The following is a 23,932-nucleotide window of genomic DNA, read 5'->3' as shown; positions in this document are numbered from 1 at the left end:
CATCTAACGTGCTGACCTTGCAGCTTAACGTTACATTAATTAATTTAGAGACATGACTTCTTGTTTAAGTGGTTAATTAAAGTATTGAAGTCCCAACATGGAAATCTGTGTGTCACCACTGCCAAAGAGAGTACTAACCATTATTGAACATCATAAGCTGGTAATAACCATGTGTTCACTGATATTTCATTATATACTCAATTTATGTAATTCTGATTTCCCTTCCTTACAGCTTTTAAGCAAGAATTTGGGGAAAAAATTCATTGTGATTAATTTATAAAATTATTAACATTTTTAACTTAAAACCAATCCAAATTTGACAAGATTAATATTTTATTAATGCATTATATTTTATTACTCATTAATTCCACAATTGGTAAAGTACTAACCCATTGAGATTCCCCCCCATTCCTGCTGTTGCACCAGATTCCTAATTTTATGAAGTTCATAATGAGTAGTTGGTTGGGAGGGATTTTAATAAACAACTTTTTTCAAATCCAAGCAAGTGACATGCATCGGTATCTTTTATGGAGGTTTACACAGATGAATAGAAACATTCATTCTGTTTTTTTATGGAGATATGAATATTCCCAGGCCTTTATCATCTTCAATTTCCTCATGTCCACCATCTGCTCAGAACTTCTTGTAGATTTGTCATGCTATCCTGGTTCTCTTTGATCTGCCTTGCTACCCTGACAATACACGGATAGCTAACTGGTTTTAGATCTCTGGCTTTCCCTCAAGGCTTTCTGAAATAGAAGAGTGATATTCACAATTCTTCAGTCTACACCGAGTATTGCTGAAATTGAATGAACTTTATTGCTGCCTTAAATCTAATCTTCCAATATTCTCACTTAATTCTCAAGAACCTAGAATGGGTTCAGCGTGGTTCTGAACATTTGGTACATTTTAGTGCTAGGGTTTTATTATTGCTATTATTAACTTTAATTTTGCTTCTTATATAAGATGATGCAGGTCATTAATTTTTTAATTAGGTGTTTTTATGGAGGGGCGCCCCTTCGAAGCCAGGTCCATTGGCGAAGAAAAGTCTGCACTTACCTTTTTAACAGAGAGGGCTTAAAGCCTGCTCCAACATCGCTTTCATGAAGAACGGTGCCACGTTGCATCCTCTGGAGTTGATGGGCGACTGGCCGTAGCACCGCCTGCCAACATGACATCATATATACATGACGAGTGGGAAAGAGCCCCCATATCAGAAAATGGCGACCATAGATCTCCCCAATTAAAACTCACTTACTAGGACTGTTGATAAGAACGTACTTCCAATGCGTTCCCTGCATTAAAATTCGCGCTCCTGTGTTCTCAAGCTGATGACGTTATCGCGACGTCATCAGCCCATCCCGAGACAGCCGCCTCCAGCGGCAGCACATTTATTGGAGCGAGGTGGGGCGCTCCGCTCCATGTGTGCGACCAGCCAGAGTAAGGATCGGACCCAGCGTCTTGGAGCCACGCGCGGAGGATTAATGGAGGTAGGCTCAGCGGCGTGAGGGCGGAGAAAATCCGCCTTTACGGTAGCAATTCTTTTCTCTACAAAAGGGCCCAGTGATTGGCTAAACAAGAGATAATTGAAGGGAGGGTGGGTCATCCCAAGGAAAGTCCAAACGGCCGGAAGAGTCTTTCTGTACAAGAGATGAGCCTGTTTCATGGAGCATTGGGTTAATTATAAATTTGACTGAGCAATAAATGTTTTGTGTTCATTAAACATTTTCCTGATGTTTTGAAGAAAGAAGTTAGGCCTTTAAAGATGAGACTGTTGCCAGGATTAATTTGAGCAGCGCTTCCTGAACAACAAATGCCTTATCAAGGCAGACAGCGTGAGGGAGCTGAATTCACAGGCGGAGCTAGGCTGATAGGAAAACTGAAGTGCCCCTAGGTCTCTATTGATGTGTCTTTTTAGCCTCTGCCTTGGTAGTTCTTCTGAGTTGTTGACTGCGATCTTGACAAGGGTTCGGATGCAGCTCAAGATTAGTGTGGGCAGCAGCAGATCACTCGTGCTCCTTCAGTAATTTCCATGAAGTGAACGATCAATAAAGAAGAAATGTATTTCGAGTAAGATGTTTTATTCCCAAAGTAAGGTTTATTCACGATAAACTTTATATATATATATATATATACTGTTTGAAGTCCTTTCACGTTTATAGTGTAATACCCATACATTGGCACCTCGTCTTTACTAACCCCTCTGTTGTTTGAGGGACACCCCTTGGTCTCAGCTCCTTTTAATGCCCAGAAATGGAAGGACTCTGGGCCCCGCTCCTTCCCCAGAAAGCCCTCTCATTGGCTGCCCCAAGCCCCATTGCTTCCCTCAGCATGTACTCCTGCAGCCTGGAATGTGCCAGCATTTCAATGTTAACATTGGTTGGCAGAAGTACTCAGGCCAGTGATGCCCGAAGGTGGTCGCTGCCTTCAATTAGTGCACCTCAACTCTGTGTGATTGCGCACAAGTCATGAGCAGCAAATTGGGTACTGCCTGATAAGAAACAATTTGTTCCTCTTTTCGGCTCAAAGGCTTCATTAAGCACTGTTCATTAAGCTAAGCACTGAATGTGGATAACTCGATATCAGAGGACCAGCTTAATGATTGGAGTCCCTCTTTTAAAAGTCATCAATATATCAAGAAAATAAGAATTTACACAAGTACAAAGTTTTTGGGCAGCAAATTGGTGCAGCAGAGAGTGCGGCTGTGGCACAACATCAGAGACCTGGGTTCAATTCTGACACTGGAGGAGTTTTCATGATCTGTTTAAGACCTAGGTGTTCCCTCCAGGGGCTTCGGTTTTCTACTACAATCCAATAAGATGCCACTTGTGAGTATTGATCAGCTGGTGTCTACTACCCTCCCTGGAAGTGGGAGAAGAATCAAGGCTTGAGAGAGAGAGAGAATAGTAATTCATGAGCAGTGACATTTATCTCGGGGCTGGAATGGTCTCTGCAGGGTTAGTGGCCCCTTCTGCAAAGAAAAACAATGAGAAAATAATGTGGATCGTATTCCTAAAAATTTTAAGCAAAAGTGAAATACTGCGGTTCAGTTTGGTGTAAAATGGCCAGTGACACTTATTTTGACTTGTCTCCTTTGACTTCAGTATTGAGAACCACTGTGCAGGGTGCAATGATTGAACTACTTTATATTTCCTGTTTTATACCTCACTCAAAATATTTTGAATTAAGATTTCATCTCTGATCTTTGAAAGGTCCAATTTCTTTGGTTTTCCCACTTCTGTGGATGGTTTGAAAATTTGCATCAAGAGTTTATTTCTTTCTTGTTTATTGGGGCAGCATGGTTGACGTAGCGTTTAGCACAATGCCCTTACAGCTCCAGTGACTGGGAACGGGGTTCAAATCCTGCACTGTCTGTCAGGAGTTTGTACGTTCTCTCTGTGTCTGCATAGTTTTCCCTGGCGGCTCCAGTTTCCTCCCATTGTTCGAAATGGGAGGTTAATTGGGTGTAAGTTGGGCAGTGCTGACTCTTGGGCTAAAATGACCTGTTACTGTACTTTATGTCTAAATTTATAAAAATGTTTTCCATAGTTTTATTTTTATCTTTTCATTCCAAATATTTGACATTTTCTTTACATCATTTTAATCATGATCTTTTTACTCTTTGGCAGTTGAACTAGTCCCATTCACAAAATTCTTATTTGGATATTGTAAACTTACACACGGGTTTGGAGTTGAGACTGTCTATATTTAGCTGTCTGATTATTGTTACTTAAAGGTATGTTGTCATTATACCTAAGATATTCGACAACAATGTAATAGAAATAATTAGTGTTCCTTTTACCAGCTGAGTTATTTTCCTTGTATTAAAATATCTAAAGTAGAAGGAACAGTTTTCCATATTTTTAAAACAGGTACACAATCCTTTATCTGGAACCCTTGGGGGACAGTGTGTTCCGAATTTTGGATTTTTCCGGATTTCCGAAAGCCAGATTTAAGAATTGTGCTGCTGTATCCACCCCCACCCATTCCAGTCGCGCTGCCATCTCCCCCCCACCCCCCTCGCCCGCCCGATTCGCGCTGCCCTCTCTCTCCCCACTTGACGGATTTTGGAGCTTTCCGGATTTTAGATGTCCGGATAAAGGGTGTGTACCTGTAATTATCTTTCAGGTGCCAGGAAGGTCAATCAGCAGTGTTTAAAGGTGTGTGTGTGTATACGCCCGCTTGTGTGAGATGGACAAGAAATTATGCCCTTTTCATTAAGCTAATGGTAAACACCAAAATTTAAGCATTACTGCATATCTGCTGGCCTGACTTTGTAAAAACACAGAAATGCTGGAGGAACTCAGCAGGTTTCGCTGTGCCCAACTGAGCTAAAGATATATTATCGACATTTCAGGCCTGGACCCTTCTTCAAGGTATGAACAGAAAGCAGGCAGGCTCAGACCCGAAATGTCGGATATATATCTTTACCTCCTATGGTTGCTGCAAGACCTCCAGCATTTCTGGGTTTTCACTACAATCAGAGCATCTGCAGATTCTCGTGTTTCATCGTGATTCAAGAATCTATTTTCCTCGAACAAATAACATGCCTCTCACTGCCTGGACAATGTCCAGAACCCTGCCTTTTGGTTTCTGAAATTCTACTCAGCAAAAAAAATTCAAGAAATGCTTCACTTCGATAACTTGAGCAACGCTGGAAGAACGTGAAGCAGGGTGGGAATTCAGGGGTGTTTGGATAAGGGGAGCACATTGCAAAGAATTTATTCCACCTGCACAAGCCATGTGGCAGATTAATTATAGTAACTGCTTGCCAATTCCATCTTCAGCCCAGCATGTATATTGAAACTTGGAAATTCCTTCGAGACTGTAAAAAATTATTACACAAAGCTCATCCTGAACGGACGGCAAATGGGAAAAAAGTAGTGCCATTCTGCGAATAGACATTGAAAACCCAGAGGAAATAAAAATTTTAACTGTTTGTAAAATTAAGGTCTTGTCCAAGTGGAATTACAGAAGGACCTGTTGCCTCAGCACCCTCTAGTGGCAATAATTAAGACTTATTTCAAATAAAATATTCCTTTGTTTCTGTGTTGAAGCTTCTAGTTCAAGCCTTTTCAGTGGCAATTGATGCTGGCTTTAATAGTTAATACTTGAAATATTTTTACAATTCAACTTTCCCAAATTATTAGCATGAGATATTCATTTTTGGTTACAGGCAAAGAACATGTATGGGTGTATCAGTCACTTGCCTCTTGACATTTTGGCTCTGGTACCTCTAGTAGAACCCAATGTACAGTTAGGTATTTCAAGCAGCCAAATAATGGCAGTAGTTTACTACTGACACGTTTCTTCCCCTTTATTGTCCTTAATGGACCTAAATGGAATGATCCCATGGTATGGGGGCACCAATACCCCTGAGCGTAAAGCCCTACAAAAGGTAGTGGTCACAGCCCAGGACATCATGGGTAAAAGCTTCTCCACCATCAAGAACATCTACAGGGAATGCTGCCATCGGAGAGCAGCAGCAATAATCAATAATCTCGCTGCTGCCATCAGGAAAGAGGTACAGGTGCCACAAGATTCACATCACCAGGTTCAGGAACAGCTGTTACCCCTCCATCCTCAGACTCCTCAACAGCAAACTCAATCAGAAACTCATTTAAGGACTCCTACTTTTGCACTTTATTGATTTTTCTCTCTCTCTCTGCATTGCACAGTCAGTTTGTTTATATTTTAAAAATTTGTTTATGCATGCATTGAGTCAGTATTTTTTACACGGTCAATAAATGGCAATTCTTCCCCACCCAGGAAAAATAATCTCAGGGGTTGCATGTGATGTCACGAGCCCCTTTCACACTTGCACCCATTAAATCGGTCGTCCAGTGACCCGGGTTAGGAATGGGGGTTTGGACTTTTACACTTGACCACTCCTAACTGGGACACTGAACACTTTCACACTTGCAAGGAGCCATCCCCGGGGTTAGGACTGTTCTGCCTTCAACTGGTGACATCCTGATGTATCGAGCGATGGTGGACCTGCCCTAAATCCTGATCAATGTGTAATGATCTTATATTTTAACAAAATTAATTATGCGTAATTATAACAAAATTAAGCTAACAATAAATCTGAAATCTACGTATTGCATGTCTCCTGGATTTGCAAAGTTGTAATATTTTTCCAGAAATTTAGCACTTTCTGCGAGGAGGAGAGGAGTCAGGAACTCTCTGCTGTTGCAGCATCTATCTTCAGAGGCTTTTGACTTTAAAATGGAGTTCAGCAATATATTCAGGGAAAACTAGTGCTAAACCCTTGGAGGTTAGTGTGTTCTCTTTGGTTTGGTTTCTGGCTCATGAGTGCAAGAGAGTGTGTGTGTTTCTCATTTTCTCTCCTCTCTGAATAATGTAGCTCTAAAATGCACAGAAACAACGATGGTCTTGCTCATACCAGTAGTGCCATGACTTGCGCATTGCAATCATTTATTGGTGGGGGCGATCATGTGATAGCATTTGAGATGATTAAAAGGGATTGTTTGAGGTCAGGTAAGCGTACAAGGCTGTTGGCGTTATGAGCTACATTCTCTGCCTGACTGTCACCGTGTGGGGAAATGTGCGGATCGATCGTCCTGATCAGTTCCATCTCCCTGCCTTCTCTCCAAGTCTTGTTTTTCTTTTAAAGATGTAAACTCGGTTTTGGTTTTGCATCAGACGTAACTACAAAGAGATCAACCACCCTGCAGAGAAGACCAGTGAGTGACTGTGCAGTCAGCCTGCATCTGTGAAGAGAGAAAGGGAGATGACATTTTGTCATGAGGTCATTGATCTGAACCATTAACTTTGTTCTCTCTCCACTGATGCTGCCAGAAATGCTGAATATTCCCGCTATTTTTTTTGGTTTTACGTCTGCCTTCCAGCATCACCTCTGCAACATTTTACTTTTTCCACACATTCAGCAGTGTTTATTGTTTCATTTCTCACCTGTATTTGTTGCATTTCAGCCATTTTTTGGCTTTAACTCGACAGCTCCATATTTATTTTAATATGCATGTGGGTATAAATTCATCCCTTGTTGATGACGCAAAGCCTGCTTTAAAGGTCATGTTACCACACTGTTCCCTGCCTTTGAAGTTCATTCCACTTAAATTAATATTGGAATTAAAATATCAAGTGCCGAGCTTACTCTATAACACATTTTAGTGCTGGGCCAATGTGCAAATTAATGGATTTCAGATTTTGAGGAAGAAGAGATGGTCCAAAGGAGAGTAATGCAAGTTCAGCAGCTGATAATGTTGATCAGGGGAATATTTTTGTTTCTTTGTACCGTTCCAGCAATGTGTTTTGTCCTTTGTCATTTATATCCAACAGAGATGAAATTTATATTGATAAAGGGAAAACTGTTCGGGAGATTGAGCAATAAATGGGTTAATAAAATTATGATAAAATATATCTAGTGAGGTTTAGTTGTTAGATCACGTTTCTGCAAGCCAACATGTCAAGTGCCATGCAGTGATAGACTTCATGTCTCCAGCTGGCTTTGCTGAGACCATGGGAGAGTACTTGTGAGAGTTTTACGAGTAAGTGTTGATGGATCAGCGTGTTTGTACAAGGCCCAGGCTCAAGAGCTAAAAATCGTTTGCTATTAAGGATGGTGCCAGAAGTTGAAATTGCTGGTTGAAGATTGCTGTTCTAAGAGGGGTCATGTGGTTTTGCAAACAGAGAGAAAAGATTCATTTTTGGGGGAGGGGGAGATGAGACTGAGAGATTTGACAGCAGTTGGTATTGAAGACTGCAAATTTGCAGACCTGCTGCAAGACCCCCATTGCATGACAGGTTTTGAGTTCCGAGTTCAGCCTATTACAAATCTCTGTAGTCAATTGCAGAGGCTGTGGCTGGTTATTGTGTTTCTCCTGAAATAGGGGAAAAAGAAGAACTCCTTGTGGTAACCTGGAAGAAGAGGTTATCTTTTGGAAAAACCCAAGAGGGGGAAAGTTTCTTCGATAAGAAGTGGCTGATTGAAGGAGATCAGTTGGTGAGTGTCCAACAAACAATGAATTTCTCTCGGAAAACCACAAAGACCTTCCTGAGCGATAATGACCTGAGTTAAAGGACCAGAGCCTGATGAAGATTATTCTGTGCACAGTATGGAAGATGGCCTGATTCCAGTGAACTTGGAGGAGTGAAGAGTGAATGAATGGACAGTGAAAAAGAAGTTTCCTGAATACAAGCATGATATACATGTGCACTTAGAATTAAAAGGGGGTTAAGTTAATAGTAATAAGTTAAATATTGATCTTATTATAATGTATTAAGAAAATAAAACCATTTTTGTTTAGCCATTGTCTTGGTGAATTTCTGTGGCTGCTGGTGTTTGAGTCCTTTGGCCTCAAAACACCATCAACAAAACCATTTTTTCTTCATGGGTAATTAAAATATAAACCCTGAAATTATGGAAGGGAAAGCAGGCTAAGTGTAGCCCTCATGTAGATGCGGGTGAATGTCAGGCATTGGGAGGTTTGCCTAGTCTTCATTGAAGATAATTCTTGCAATCTAACCCCATCTTGTTGCATTGTACCTGGCAGTCACAAGAGAGTTCATCCTTCAAAACACACTCTTCACACTGCCAGTCCCTGTCTAAGACTTTCAACTAGAACAAAACATGAATAAATCTAATAGATTCCAGAAAAAGTAGGCCAGTTTCTTATCATTATTATTTCTTCTTTTATGGCAAGACCCATTGTGCTTTGTTGATGGATTTTCTAACACTACATCTGAAATATGGTGAAGTTTTGTGTCTGGATTTGTGGCAGTTTATAAATGTGATGCACACCAGGTTTGTCGGTTTGACACATCATGCATTCACTCGCGGTGAGAAAGAATTATAGGAGATTTCTTACCTTCATTTAAAGTAACCTATCTATCTGGGATAAATAAACAAAACCTCCAGGAGAAAAATCTTCGAATAATTTCACGAGTTGCACTGAATTTTTATTTTGGCAGGTTGTCATATCCTTTGTGTGCATCACAAGCAATAAGCTCATCTCAACAAGGGAACAGTTTCACCGATCGTGCTGACAGAAGCTGACAATCATCAGATTGGTTGGTGGGCTCAGCAGGCAGCTGTGTTTAAATACATTGGGTTTAAAAATAGAGCCAGCATTAGAAGTAAAAAAAAACATTTTTAATACCCTTGATTACAACATAATAAAGTGATTTTTTTTCCCCCAGCTGCACAAACAAACTATTTTTAATGTATTTTTTAAAACTGATGATTATTTTTGGACCTATAATTCAGGATTTTCATCAATGCTGTTCAGAGAAAATGGTAATAATATCTTTTGTTAATGTGAATTAAACTTTGTGTGCCTGTGTTTCGATAACTTATCCTTTTTACAGATATTTGCCTATTTTTAGTAGAATTATATTTGTACCATTGCATTCAACAGAATTATGACTGTTTATTCTTCTCTCTCTCTGTTTCTCTCTTTAGAGTTGAACAATTATATACCTAAAAGTGACAATTAACTTAGCCTCTTATTCTCTTGGTCTTCTTTCCTTAACATTCACTCATCTTTTCCATTACTTAGTTCGCAAAGGAAATAAATCAAAGTACATAGTTGATACCAATAACTCCTGTCCATTAAAAGGAAATATTAGATAAGGATGTCTAAAAAGCCATTAAGTTGGCACAATTTCAAAGATTTCCCGAGGTAACAATATTCATTACAGTCTATCAAATGACCAGATATTGCCTGGAAGTGAATCCCTGCTGCTGTTAGGTGAATGTCTGGTCCTCAGGATGGTTACAACAATTGGACACGACGTAATTACTCACAGGGAAAGAGTATAAGAACAAGAACCCATAAAGTCCAGTACACCTTCCATCAGATTTTATTAAGAATATTGAGAAAGTATAAATAACATGACTTCTCCTTAAGCATTGGGCTTATATAATTCAATTTTAGGAATTTAGAAACCTTTGTTTTTGTTAATGTTCCTGTACTTTATTGAAGCGACCAGAAATATTTGAGTGAATACAAGCAGAATTGTTCAAATTAAAATGTCCAATATTCTTTATTACAAAATACTGTAATAAGGCCTGTGATAGTTGAGTTTATTACAGCCATTAGGATTTTGGCAATATTAGATTTGTCAAAGCAGCATTCTATCAAAAAAATAGTGTACTTGACATCTTGATCTTACAAAATACAAAAAAATATAATGAAAGACGAGGAAGGGAAGAATTGAGAGTGAGTGGCAATAATGATGAGAGTGAAATGACTTGAAATGACAAAATTTATCTGCTTTCAATTAAGAAACACTGGAGGTGCAATTGCACGCTTAGGGCTACCCTATCGGCTGTCAACTAGTGGGAACAATATTGAGAAGTAAATCTATGTGGAAGTTATAAAGATGACAGCATGCCATAGAGTAGAGGCATTGTGGCACTGTGTTCAGCCCAGACATAGTGGGCTGAAGGACCTGCTGTCTTCGGGTATATTCAAGTGACGATGGGTAATTTTAATTATTCAAAGAAAGGTTTTATAATTTAGACATACAGCAGAGTTATAGGCCCTTTCGGTCCACAAGCCTGTGCCACCCAATTGACCTATAACCCTCGGTACGTTTGGAAGGGTGGGACAAAACTGGAGCCCCCCCCTCTCGGGAAAACCCATGTAGACATGGGGAGAATGTACAAATTCCTTACTGACAGTGCAGAGTTCAAACCCCGGTCCCAATTGCTGGCACTGTAACAGCACTGCACTAACCACTATGTTAAACGCGCCTTCCTGGCTCAACAAGAAAGGTGGCATTGTCGGATTGGGAGCCATTCCAAGTGGAGCAAGTACCATTGGGGGAGCATTTTGGAAATAGCAATCATAACATTGTATGTTTTAGAACAGCCATGGAAAAAAGTATAGACAACTTCAAGGAGAAATAGTCAGCTGGAGAAAATGCCATTTCAATGGGATAAGAACAGATCTGGCTTAGGTAAATTGGTCTCAAAGATTGAGAGATTAAACTAACAATGCTGAGAAATGTGAAGTGTCACACTTTAATGGGAAGAATGAGAGAGGCTTTAAAGTGGAGCTTTTCCAATTGTGTTCCAGGGACATTCCCAGGGAAATTAAAGCCAGGTCCCTGAATACAAGAGTAGAGCAGGAAGAAAAGAAATTATGACAGATACCAAGTAGCTAACAATTGTGAATCCAGCTGAGTGCAGGAAGTTGAGAATGGAAGTATAAAAGGAATTATCTGATCTAAAGACAAAGGAGAAAAAAAGGTCTGTAGCACACATCTAAGAAAAGAATTGTAAAATTAGAGAGCAAAGGTAAAGGTTTGATTATTGTCATGTAATACAACATTTAGAATGTAACATGAAATTCTTTGACTTTTGTCTACTGTAAAGCAGACAGAGAGTCGCCACTTTGTCCAGCACCCCTCACAGAAACCAACAGCATCTGGTATTTCAAGACGGTCTCCCCTCCAAGTACTGGCCATTCCTGAGCCTGCCTAGCTTCCGAGATCAGACAATCTCGTGTGTGTTCAGGCTGTCAGGTTTCTGAACTAGGCTTCAGAGAAGGAAATTTACCAATGGAGCCAAAGGGCACGGCTGAGACACGAAATTAAATTTTTTAATATCAGTCTTCAGAAAAGAAGAAGATGCTCCTGGAATCTCTGCAAAGGAAGATGTAATCAAAATTTTGTTTAGGCAAAAGACAGACAAAGTGAAGATACTCTGACGTCAGGTCACATCTCAAGTGGATAAATAAAATCATAGTCATGGAGTCATACAGCACTGAAAGAGGCCCCTCAGTTTCCATCCTTGATGATTATTTAAAAGCCCGCAACTGATGATGGCACCTATGGGGACTCTGGGGAAGCAGAGGACTGGTGCAGAACACCAATAAAAATGGAGACCTCCCCCCACCCCTGTTTGAGAAGGAGAAGCAGAGGAGATGGCCCTTAGGCTGGTGACCATGGTGGCAGGCTTGTGAGGGGCTCTGTGGCTGAGGAACACCCAGGCGGCGGGCTGCTGGTGACTCGAGACGAGAAACCCACGCAGGCTGCAGGCTACTGGATGTGGACTCGAGACAGGCTGAAGGGGTACCTGGCGTGGGAACCGGGATGTGAGAGGGTGCCAAGGGCGCTGAAGGTTTGTAATCATGTCGGAGGTTCAGATGTGGAGCTCAGGCTGCTGATGGCTTGGATTGGAGTCTGTGGGAGTGCAGGAGTCAAATCCATGGACACTCAGTGAGTCTGGGGGGACATTTTTATTTTTCTCTCTCTCTGACTAAGAGGTGCCTGACAATTTCTGCTGATGGCAAATCTGTCTGTCTTACAGCAGACTAAAGGCATTTTTGTGCAATATTACAGTTTTTATAACATGACAATAAGCGAATCTTAGATCTTGAATCATCTTCCCCTGTCAACTTTCCCCCAGCTCTGTGTCTCACTTTTCCCTTTTCCCTCTGTCTCCTTTCACAGAGCCAAAATCAATTCTCACCTCTCCTATCTAATTAACACCTTCTGTTGGTCTGGACTCTTCACTCTGCCATTTTTCAGTCTTTATTCTTCAACCTTCCTGTACTTTGCTTATTCCTTGAAGAAGTGCTTAGGCCCGAAATATCGGTAATCTATGGCCACTGCAAGACCAGCTGAGTTCCCCTAGCATTTCTTTGTGTGTTTTACCCTAGCCTACAATGCATGTGGGAACGCCTGCCTCGAATACACAGTCAGGTCATGTTTTCCAGACGCAAATCGTCCACTGAATGAAAGGAACAGACCCTAAAACCCATGATATATGTGCCAAAGATGATGCCGATTTAAACTACTCATCTACCTGCCCATGACCTACATTGTCAGTTCTGTTCCGCATTATCCCCATTACGTTCTCACTCACATGCTCATCTTTAAATCATTTGCCACTTGCCTAACTAAGGTGCAGTTTAAAGTAGTCAATGAATCTAACAGCGCAACCTTGCGATGTGGGAGGAATCCAGACCTCCCCCACCCCCAGAAACCAATGTTGTCCTGACAGGACCTGAGGTCAAGATCTATCCTGTACTGCGAGGCCATGATGCTTATTGCCATGCAGTCATGGGTACAATGGAGTTTACCAGACGGCAGTATCGGGGTGACTAATTTTCCTCATGTATGTGCATAAGTTGGACTTCTGTGCACAAGACACGATTTCCAATTTTACAAGGGCAAAAAGTGTGGAAGAAGAATGATTTTGAGGAAGATAGTGACAGTCTCTGAGCTGGCTAACTCGGTTGGTGAAATGGGTGATCAGGAGCAGGTGAAATTTAACATGGAGAAACGTGAAGCGTTCCATTTGATAGGACAATTAAGAAGGTGGCAATGTGAATTAGGTAAAATGGTTCCCAGAGTAGAGATCTGGAAGTGCACATGCATAATTCCTTCAAAATGGTGGGAAGGCTGAGAAAATGGTTAACGAGTGGAATCCTTTGCTTAGAGCACAACAGCAAAGGAATCAGGTCAAACCATGATTGTGTCCAGTTTTGGATGCCATTCTTTTGGAGAAATCTGGAGACTTCACAGTAGGTGCAGAAAGATTTACCAAAAAGATTCCGGGGAAAGTAGATATTAGTTATATGGATAGCCAGGAGACGTTGTTCTTCTCTGGAATGCAGAGATTGGGTGGGGATCTAAAAAAGGTATTTATGGCCATGAAGGGTATCGATAATGTAGTTAGATAGAAACTTATTACACAATGAGTGTTTAGGATCTGAAATGCATTACTGAGGTGGTAATGGAGGCAGGTTTAACTGTAGTGTTTGAACTTACAGAATTATGGGCAGAGGGTGGGGGAGTAGGACCAGTGAAATTACAGCTAATCTCAGCAGGCACGACCTCCCCCCTCACCATGGATCACATCACATTTAAGGAGGGGGGGCGCACACAAAATTGTCAATATTTTAAAAGTTTTTTTATGTAGTTGGTAGGAGAGAAGTACAGAAGAAACCAACTAAACTTGACTGCTTCGCAGAGGAGGGGACCCATAAATTTTGATCAGTGTCCTAAGGGGTCATAACCAAAAATAGGATGAGAATGAATAGCTTAGAGCATGATATCGAGTCAGAATAGACTCAGTGGGATAAATAACTTCTGAGATTTTGTGAATTATTAAGCTCATGTCTTTGAAGTTGTGCAGACCAGAACAACAACACTTTCCAATGTCGTTAGCTTCAACCATCTTAGCAGAGTTTGTTTCTTCAGATGAAACGTCCAGGTTTCTTTGTGATCTAGGTAAATTAACTTTGCAAGGAGCCAGTGTCAGGACAGTTTAGCACAGTGGTTTTCAAACTTTCTTTCCCCTCACAAACACCTTAAGTAATCCCTACGCCATAGATGGTCTGTGATTAATAAAGGATCGCTTAAGGTGGTATGTAGGGGGGGAAACAAAAAGTTTGAAAACCACTGTTTTAAATGTACCTAATTGGCTCGTTATGTGCACGGTTTCATAACCACAGGAAATGGGCCAATGACAATTTTTCTCAAGCAAAATATTTCAGTAACAATTGGGTCTACAGCAATGATTCTCAACCTTCCCTTCCCACTCACATACCACCTTAAGCAATCCCTTACTAATCACAGAGCACCTATGACATAGGGCAGGGTTGGCCAAACTTGCTAAATGTAAGAGCCACAAACGATAAAGCTCAGATGTTTGAGAGCCACAGGACAAGAACAAAATTCACACATACATTTTTATTGTTACATACACATTTTGTAACAAAAATTTTGGAGTTATGAAACCGTTAACATAACGTGTCAATTAGGGACAATTAAAAGAGTGGATTTCAAACTTTTTCTTTCCACCCACATACCACCTTAAGCAATCCCTTACTAATCACAGAGCACCTATGACATAGGGAATACTTAAAATGGTATGTGAGTGGAGAGAAAAAGGTTGAGAACCACTGGTCTAGAGCAGTAGTGCTCAACTTTTTCCCCCCACTTTAAGTGATCCCTTACTAATCACAGAGCATCTATGGCACAAGGATTAGTTAAGGTGGAATGTGAGTGGAAACCACTGAAAACTAATGGTTTAGCAGCTCCCAACAATTATAATTAACCTATCTGGCAACATGTAAAAAGATGTAAAAAAAATAAAGCTAGACACAGCAATAAACAAGTTGTGAGAAGTAGCTGATTATTTTTGATGCTGAAATGTATCATTTGCCCGAGGGGCTTTAATTTAAGTTGTTTTCCAAAGATCAGCCTCTCCAGAAATGACTTATTCTCGTGCAGTGATCAAGTCATCACATCAGCACTGATTCCTTGCTTTTGAAGCCATTTGACTTACAAAAGTCAAGGCCAAGTCTTTTTTTCCAAGGTTCCTTTTGTCGTCACATAATAAACTTCGTTCTGCCGTAAGGCAAACAAAGAGTGGCCATGAGTATTGCCCGGCATCTCTAAGAATAGGAGAAAGAGTCCTTCAGGCGTCACTGCATCTCCATTGATTTGCCTCCAGCGCTCCCGCAGCCTCTGCAGCTGTTTGATGCATCGGCAACTCAAGCTCCTGATCCACACCTCCGACATGATCAGAAAGCTCAGCTCCCGAGGCCCTTTGGGACCCCCCCCCCCCCCCCCCCCGTTTGCTCACAGCCCCTTCTCGAATCCTGGCTCCGATCCCTGGTTCCCATGAGCCACTGTCCAGCAGGTCACAGCCTATGAAGGTCCCTTGACCATAAATCACCCGCTGAGGCCCTCGCTGGTCCACAGCTGAAAGTGCTGGAGACAATATAAAATTAAGTGCTGTTTGGAACAGTAGTCATTGCATACAGGGATGCTTGGCAGCAGGACTGCAGGTTAGGTGCAGTTCCAGGCATTTAAGAAATACTGTAGTATGTCTGATGTCTTTCTCTGCCTATTGGCAGACTGCTTAAATCTGCAGGTGAAGAGACCGTGAAGGTTCACTGAGTATAATTACAGAATTAAACATATCGAAAAAGCTAAGGCTCATCTCTCTCGGTCTTTTTGTACTGTACATCTACAGTTTGTTGCGATGGCCATTAATTATCAATAGCAATGATTAATGCAAATTTTAAAAAAGATATTGGGGCATTACTTATATAAAAAAGTAAATCCCTCACTTTACATCTCTCACCCTTGCGTACATGTTTTCATTTTCACATGCATTCACGCACACACTTGGTATAATCTGATTTTTTTTTACTTTTTAAAGATTGTGTTAAATCAATGATTTAAAAGATGTTGCATCATAGATGCTTTTTTTTTAAAATTAGTGGCTGAGGGTTAAATGCCAGCAATGAAAATCCATGGTTGGAATGGACAAAAGTGGAAAAAATATTGAAAATTCTTGAAGTTAACTCGCTGCTCATTTCCCATCTCTTGGTTCAAAGGTCTATTGGCCCCTATACAACTATATGCGAACCATTCATCCCATCCCAGAGAGAGGGAGTTGTGAATGGGCAACTTTTCAAACATTATCATACAAACTCACAGATCAAAGAGCATAAATGAAACACAGCATTAAATCCAAATGAATCATTATTTTTGACAAGATTAAACCCCTTTGGATGACTACAGTTGTCAAACTAACATTATCACCAAATTGGCTTTTCAGAAAAAGCTCACCTGGAACTGAAGAAGCTGTTGTCAATTAACTTCCCTCTTTTACTATTCAATTTAACTGTGTAAATCGACAATGAAAAAGACAGTAAAAGATCCATGAATACAGTTAATTGCAAAATTAAATGCACATTTCCACTCAACAAAATTGACAAGGCTCATCTACCTTGAAGTTCTGTACACCTGTAATTTGTTGTGATGGGCATTAATTATCAATAACAATGCTTTTAAAAAGATTTTAGGGCATTATTTTTTATTTTTAGCTGGAAAACTGCCAGGTAATTTGCATCCGTTTTTGGTATCAGACCTTAGTACTTACTAATGTTGACTGATGAGGACAAATAGATTTTTCTTCTACAATTTCAGTGCAACTATTGTCACAAAAGCAAATACGTCAAATGAACAGCACAGTTGATTATATCAGCATTTACTGAGGCCCATTTAAATAAATCCTGTTGTTGCACAAATGTTAGAATTAATATAAATTTTAAAAAAAACCTCTGTGATGACACCACCTTATAACTGATTTAAAATCTTATTTTCTAGTGGAATCATTTAGTTCAACTGTCCTCCATTATCATTTATTCAAATTAAAATAGATTCTCTGGGCATTGGACAGATTTTATATTGAGAAGTGGTAACCTCATATTGGTCAGAGTCTGAGTCTGAATGCAAATAAATGATCTAAAAAAATGAAACAACAGACTTTATAGAAGTCTTTTGTAAAATACATTGTTACCCTGTGTTCAAATTTTATTTTGTATTTGATCCATTATTGAAAGCACTGGAGAGTTATTATTGGCAAAATTAGTGGGTAAATGAGCAGAGTATTCGTGAAGATTCTTTGCATTAAAGTGATTAGGGACAGTGTAGGTTAATTGAGCAAGACTATAAATTGTAATGAATTTGTATTAAATAATTCAGAGGTTACACTGGGACTTGTGTGAGATGTTGTTTCATGCAATAACTACAATCGGCTGCTTGTTAACATCACTGATTTCCTCCACAAAAGGCAAGGGATTGTACTGAAGTATGACTCCACAGTAACTGGCACCTTCTGAAATTGGAGCTAAATGAGCTGGGAGAGGATTTCAGCTGCAATTTGTCAACCATTTACCAAGGATCCCCTTGGCATTATTTTCAGCAAAGGGCTTTGGAGGGCAGTGAAGAGCAGGGCACCCCGCGCTGACCGCTGATGCAAAATCATACCCATCAATTGCAACTCATCCATTCTACCTGAAATCTATTGATCAGCACAACCGAGTGATTAACCCCAACTGGGCAAAGGCTGTTGACCATGCGGTTTAAACTGACACCAAGCTAGGTGTTTACTGGACATTGAAGCATAAGGTCAGAATTATGGCCTATGTTCTGGTTGATTTTTTTTTTAACTTTTATTTTTCAGTTCAACAATATAGCAAAATCTGTCAGCTGCTTCAGACATCTTGTGCAAGCTAATGTCCGAAATAAGAAGGTCCTCAAGGATGCAGTTAATCAGATACAAGCAAAGGGAATCACTGATTATAAAGAAGGATTTACATTTGCTTTTGAACAGTTGCTGAATGTAAGTATAATAACTAGATTTGACATGATTATGATGCTATTATTAAGTTTGGTCTGAATTGAGGCTGTGTTATGCAACAGTACAATTTAGGATAATAATTGTAGAAATAATTTTAAGGATTAAAGAAAATGAGAGAAAATGCAACATCTCTTGTATGATCAGTGAGCTGCTTGGAAGCAATTCAGTTACTATTCATTTTGAAATGTGCTCCAATTTAAAAAGAAATTTACAATGAATCGTATGACCGAGTTCAAGCAAATTCTGGAGATTCAGCATTCACTGCATTAGATCATCAGGCAGCAAAGAAGACTAATCTTCAGCACACTGTACCACAGAGCTGCTTCCGGGCATCCTAAATTCACTCTCCTTCCTTTTCCTACCAAAAAATGACCTCTGGCTGCTCACCCTTCCCCTCAAGAATGTTATGTAACCACTCAGAGACATCCTTGACCCCGACATCAGGAAGCAACGCACCATCATGAAACCTATGTATATTTAAAGCATTCTATTCACCTTGCTGTTTTCTGCCAACTGCTGCAATATTGGTTGCTGGAGATGGTGGAATAGGATACTTCATGTGGGGTTCTAATGCAGCAATGGCATTTTTCCATTTGATTCCAGCCTCACAATGAATTACACTGAACAATGAAAATTTTTCTTCCTGAACACACTTGGGTGTATTTTATGGATTTTTGGGTGCTGATCATGAAAATCATGTTAAAATTTAGATATAATCTATTTTATAATTTCCTGTCATATTTAAAATCTTCTAGTATATTACCCACAGAACAAGCTGCTTTGGTCAGTCCAAGCATGCTTGGGCATTCACTCAGTGCAAGTGCTATGTAAATGTTGTCTTAGGCCTGGGCATGCTTAGTCAGGATAGATGCAGACAGGCTATAAAAGCAGCTCACATATGCAGTTGCTATGCATTACATTGAACAGATGTTAATGCACATGTTCTTCAACCAATAGCACAGTGAGTGTATTTAACAATGGGCCCTTTCAGGTGGGATGAACACCCGAGTGTAAAGCCGCATAATCTCCCCTCTTGCGGCCATAGACACTCACCCTAATGCAGCAGAAGCACCTCCAAGGTGCCAATGCCAACCTTCCTCGGGGAAGGATAACTCCGCCGAGGCACATGAATGTGCAGCCACTATAAGTGGCTGCCTGGGAGTGGGCTGATGACTCTTTGTCGGCGACCCAACACCCTACTACCTCACAGCCTCCCTCCCTGCTGGCTGATATCCACTCCCGCCCCACTGCCTGACAGCCCTCCACCACCCCACTACCTGACAGACTTGGCCCCACTGGGGAAGGGAGGTTGGCGAGGGCTGTCAGGGTGGGGCAGCTGGCAGGGGATGTCAGGGAAGGGCCGGCCGGTGGGGGACATCGGGGCAGGGGTGGCTGGTGAGGAACTTCAGGCCAGGGGCAGCTGGTAGGGGACATCGGGGCAGGGGCAGCTGGCAAGGGATGCCGGAGCGGCTGGGGGGGGGTGGCCAGTGTGGGCTGTCACAGCCTGGCTGGCTGCTCCTGCACCGGGGCCACCCTCTGCGGCTCAAATCGCGGCATACCAGTGGTGGTCTTCCCTATACCCATAATCTCCCACGCAGCTGGACTGTTGTGGGAAACACAGAGTGGTTCCACCTGCATGGGGGATTATGGGTAGGGAAGATGGCCATTGCTATGCTTCATATTTATGTCAGGTAGCGCTGCGGCACCAGTCGCCCCGCCTCCTTCAGATCCGGAGGGTGCTACGAGGCACCTCTAGATATGAATAGGCCCTTTCAGGTGGACCAGGCAATGCTGCAAGCAGCCTTTTAGGGCTGCCACCTGAAAGGTGAGTCTGCAGGTTAAGATCCACTCCTGCTGCCGCCCTCAAGGCGGAGGGTCCACCTGAAAGGGCCTAATAGCAGTAATTGTCTGAATGAAGATTCAATACAGCAGAAATGTCTCATCAATGTTGCAACAGATGCGATACATTCTGTTACACTTGCGGCAAGTATATGCTTAATGCTAAATTCAATGGAAGTAAACTTAATGTTTCTCCAACTTCCTCCATGATACAGCAAATCTGAAATTATCTTTGTGTTCAACTTGAAGTTGTTTATCTTAATCCCCAATATATTTTCAGGAAGAAACCATTTGAAAAAAAAATCGTTGCCTCGTGTTATTTGGAAACTGAAGAGATAAAATATTGTTTCAGGCCTCACGAACAGGGACTTGAAAGGAATTTTTCAAATAACATTCCAACATGTAATGGCATGAAAAACCTGAAAAGCTGGATGGTAGATCAAGTTGTATGAAATGAATACGGTTATTTTATTATCGTACACTCATGACATGCTATATGATTTAAGAACCATATGAAATTTGAAATTGAATAGATATTCCCTTTTATATCTCTGTAGTTCAATGTGTCCCGAGCGAATTGCAACAAGATCATCATGTTATTTACAGATGGTGGGGAAGAAAGGGCCCAAGAGATCTTTACGACATATAACCAGGACAAAAAAGTAAGAAATTATAAAACCTTTTAGTTTTGAAAGTTACCGTACCCTAGTAATAGAAATGATCTTGACATGGATTATAATTTTCCAAATTAAAATCAAGTTATCCAATAAGAATAACTTTGTGCTCCAATAGGGGGCATATCATGTCTTACTTTCAGGCATCAGTTTAATTCAGCCAAATGAATTTCTTTGGGCTCTATCTCAATCCAAGTATTATTTGGAGTATTTTCAAAATTCAAATGATTAGTTGTCAGAACCGGGCAATTGTTTTAAAGGGAAAAAGGAGTCAATCATTGGAATTGTATCTTTTTTTTTAAACCAACATTTTACAATATAGATTTTTTAGTTATTTAAATGTGATCCCAGCTCTTCAATTAGTGTGCTTGTCAGTCAAATAATATTACTCCAGAAACTGTATCTACCAAAGCATAGCGTGATTAATGCATTGGATGTGGACTAAACAAGTTCTGACATGAAGAGAAATCTTGCCGCCATCTTAAGTCTCGAGATTTGGATAAAAGGCACGAAACCCCGACAACAATAACTAGGTTTTGTGCTGCAAAATGGCTTTCCATTCTTAAAAATGGAATTGGATGGTAAGTCAATGAAAATATATATGCAATAAATGTGAAAATCAAGAAGTTGCTCTGCTCCTTCCGAACCTTTGCTAAAACAATTTCTTTCTCGGTGACTTGGAGTTGAAACACGTTGGATAAACTGTTTTGTGTGCTATCCAGGGAAGTCAATCCATACATTGGGTAGTACAACGAGGTAGTGGAAAGAAATCCAAGAATGCAGAAAATAATGTTCCTGAGATTTAACAAAATGCAAGAGCCTTGATGGGGTTGGTTTGTGACTGGAGCCATGTTGCACAATATATTCATTGGGTACCTACTTCATGCAGTAAGAAATTATATTTGAGGTTCCTTCTCATTTTCATCATTCGTGATAATAACTTCATCCACCAATAACAATGTTTTCTTGAACCTGCATCAGATAAAAGAGAGTGGCTGTTTACACATATAACATCGTTTAAATGGTTTTAAGTTTAAATGTAACAATCTTGTGTGGTAGAAGAAACCCACGCAGCCCAATTACACCCAATTAACCTACCAATCCTATTTGCTTCAGAGTGTGGGAGGAAACTGAAGCACCCGGATAAAACCGATGCAGGAAATGGGGAGAACGTACAAATTCCTTACTGCGTCAGATTCGAACCTGCGTCGCAGGTGCTGTAATAGAGTTGTGCTAACTAACTGTTCTGCCAATTTTCTTAATTCGGTCAGCATCGAGACAAAACAATCCATCTAGGCAAGTGGCTCCCAAGTGTTCTTCACGAGAGCAATCAGTAGAAAATGAGCATAGAGATTTAATGAGTAAAGCTGTAATTCTGTGGTTATTTTGGCTCTTTCCAGATGTTGTGTTTGTTGCTTGTGTGTAGGCTGGATTTGTGCCCATTGTAAAGCTGAACATGAACTTACAAGCCTGCCAAACTGGAGACTTTTTTCCAGTAACTAAATCTTTCAGAGAATCTTCTGTGCCATTGCATATTTTTAGGGCCACTTATTAACTGGAAGCTTGGTGTAGCCTTTGATGCTCAATGTAAAACAAAAACAAATCTCCCCACATGGCCACTTATACTGTAACCTTTGAGTGGAAGCCAATGGAATTTTGTTTGCTCTTTCTGTTTGCCAACTTGAACAGGCCCTTGGTTCAGTAACTCCCTTATCTGTCTTGGGAATTGAGATGTTTAGAACCCCTTGTACTCACCTGCTGAGTGGAGGTTCGGACTTCCTTGGTTGATATCTGTCAGGAATATTAATTCACATTTGGTGGGCCGGGTCCTTTCCCTTCATTGTATGGGTTGCAAAAAATCTTTTTTTTTTCTCTCTGTTGCTAACCATCCCATTGGTCAGTGAAACGTAATTGTGGAAGTGTTGACACCAACGCCTGTCACAATGTTCATCCAACACTTCACAGTGCTTCCCAGATAAAGAGAGTTAAAGTAAGGTAACTGATCAACCTATTTAACATAATATACATAATACTGGTCGATTATTGCTGAATAAATCACTCATGAATGCAAATTACAGTGGATCCTGGAAATCTGGAATAAAAACAGAAAATGCTGGACTTGCACGGCAAGTTGAGCAAAGGTCAGGAATGAGAAACGGGGTCAACACATGAACTGGTTCTTTTCTGATGAAAGGTATCAACTTAAAATACTGCACAGATATAGCTTAGGCGATTGGAGCCCTATTGATTCATTGAAATCATTTTAAGGGCTAAACCACGATAGATTTGATTTTGATTTTTCACGTGACTCCGATCTTCATCTTTCCATGCTGTATAACTATATGCGAGACCACATATTCCTGGTCCTTTTGAAACCACTCTTCTTTGCAGTCTATTTAGTCAGAGGAATGCGGTGCAACACTATTGGTGGGACATCAAGCAGCTCGATGGTGTCATGGGGCGGGACTTCCACATCTTGGAGAGAGAAGCTCAGGACTAGCAGGGAAAAGACTGCGGGTGTAGATATTCACTAAATGTATGGTAAAATAAAGCAGGCTCCAGGCTTAAGGCCATTTTTATAATATGCATGTCTGAACCCATTACGACATGGTGTCAGAAGTGGAGCTTTGAGCCACAGGCAGAAGGGCAGGCTGTGGAAGAATGGAAGTGAAATAGATGGCCTGAACATGTGGAGGCCCCCCGAATGGGAGTGGCGGCCCCTCCAATGCTGACTTTCACGATTTAAAAACTCCAGAACCCTTCAACCTCTCAAAGCCACAGGAGTGGGAGAAGTGGATAATAACATTCGAGCGCTTCAGCCTGGCAAGTAATTGAAATAATTCCGCTGAAGCTAACCAGGTGAATACTCTGGTATGCTGCATGGGGGACGAGGTTGATGACGGGGCGTAGACTTAACGGGCGTGCAGCGGCAGCAGTATGATGCAGAACGGAGAGGGTTTGATTATTATTTCGTGCCTAAGAAGAACGTAATTTACGAACAGGTGAAATTTAACAAGAGAGGGCAGCAGGCTGCAGAAACAGTGGACACGTTCATTCCAGCCTTGTATGGCACTAGCAGAGAATTGCGAAAATGGGGATCTGCACGGCAAACTTTTACGTGACAGACGAGTAGTGGGTCTAAGAGATTTGTCACAGGATGCCACTCGACAAGACCTCACCCTCATGAAAGCAGTCACAACGGCTAGACAATCAGAGGCGATAAAGCAGCAGCAAACTGACGTGAGAAATGTGTGTAAGT

General features: G+C 40.9%; 1 protein-coding gene and 1 long non-coding RNA gene across 11 annotated transcripts in view; one reads left to right on the top strand and one right to left on the bottom strand.

The window, feature by feature from the left end:
• Positions 1-23,932, top strand: part of LOC138748142 (voltage-dependent calcium channel subunit alpha-2/delta-1) — a 506,771-nt gene that overhangs the window by 362,805 nt on the left and 120,034 nt on the right. For all 10 annotated transcript variants that reach the window (XM_069907870.1, XM_069907873.1, XM_069907871.1 and 7 more), the window contains 2 exons: positions 17,984-18,142; positions 20,557-20,661. In XM_069907870.1, the coding sequence (XP_069763971.1) occupies positions 17,984-18,142; positions 20,557-20,661 (264 nt within the window). The remainder of the gene's footprint in view (positions 1-17,983; positions 18,143-20,556; positions 20,662-23,932) is intronic.
• On the bottom strand, positions 8,877-22,514 carry LOC138748150 (uncharacterized). Its single transcript, XR_011347834.1, has 4 exons — positions 22,429-22,514; positions 21,554-21,645; positions 16,585-16,639; positions 8,877-9,075 (listed from the first exon to the last, which is right to left on the bottom strand). It is a non-coding gene; the product is annotated as an uncharacterized lncRNA (long non-coding RNA).

This window comes from Narcine bancroftii, chromosome 13 (assembly GCF_036971445.1).
Source record: "Narcine bancroftii isolate sNarBan1 chromosome 13, sNarBan1.hap1, whole genome shotgun sequence".
Classification (NCBI taxonomy): Eukaryota; Metazoa; Chordata; class Chondrichthyes; order Torpediniformes; family Narcinidae; genus Narcine; species Narcine bancroftii.
This window is presented reverse-complemented; position numbering and strand designations above follow the sequence as displayed.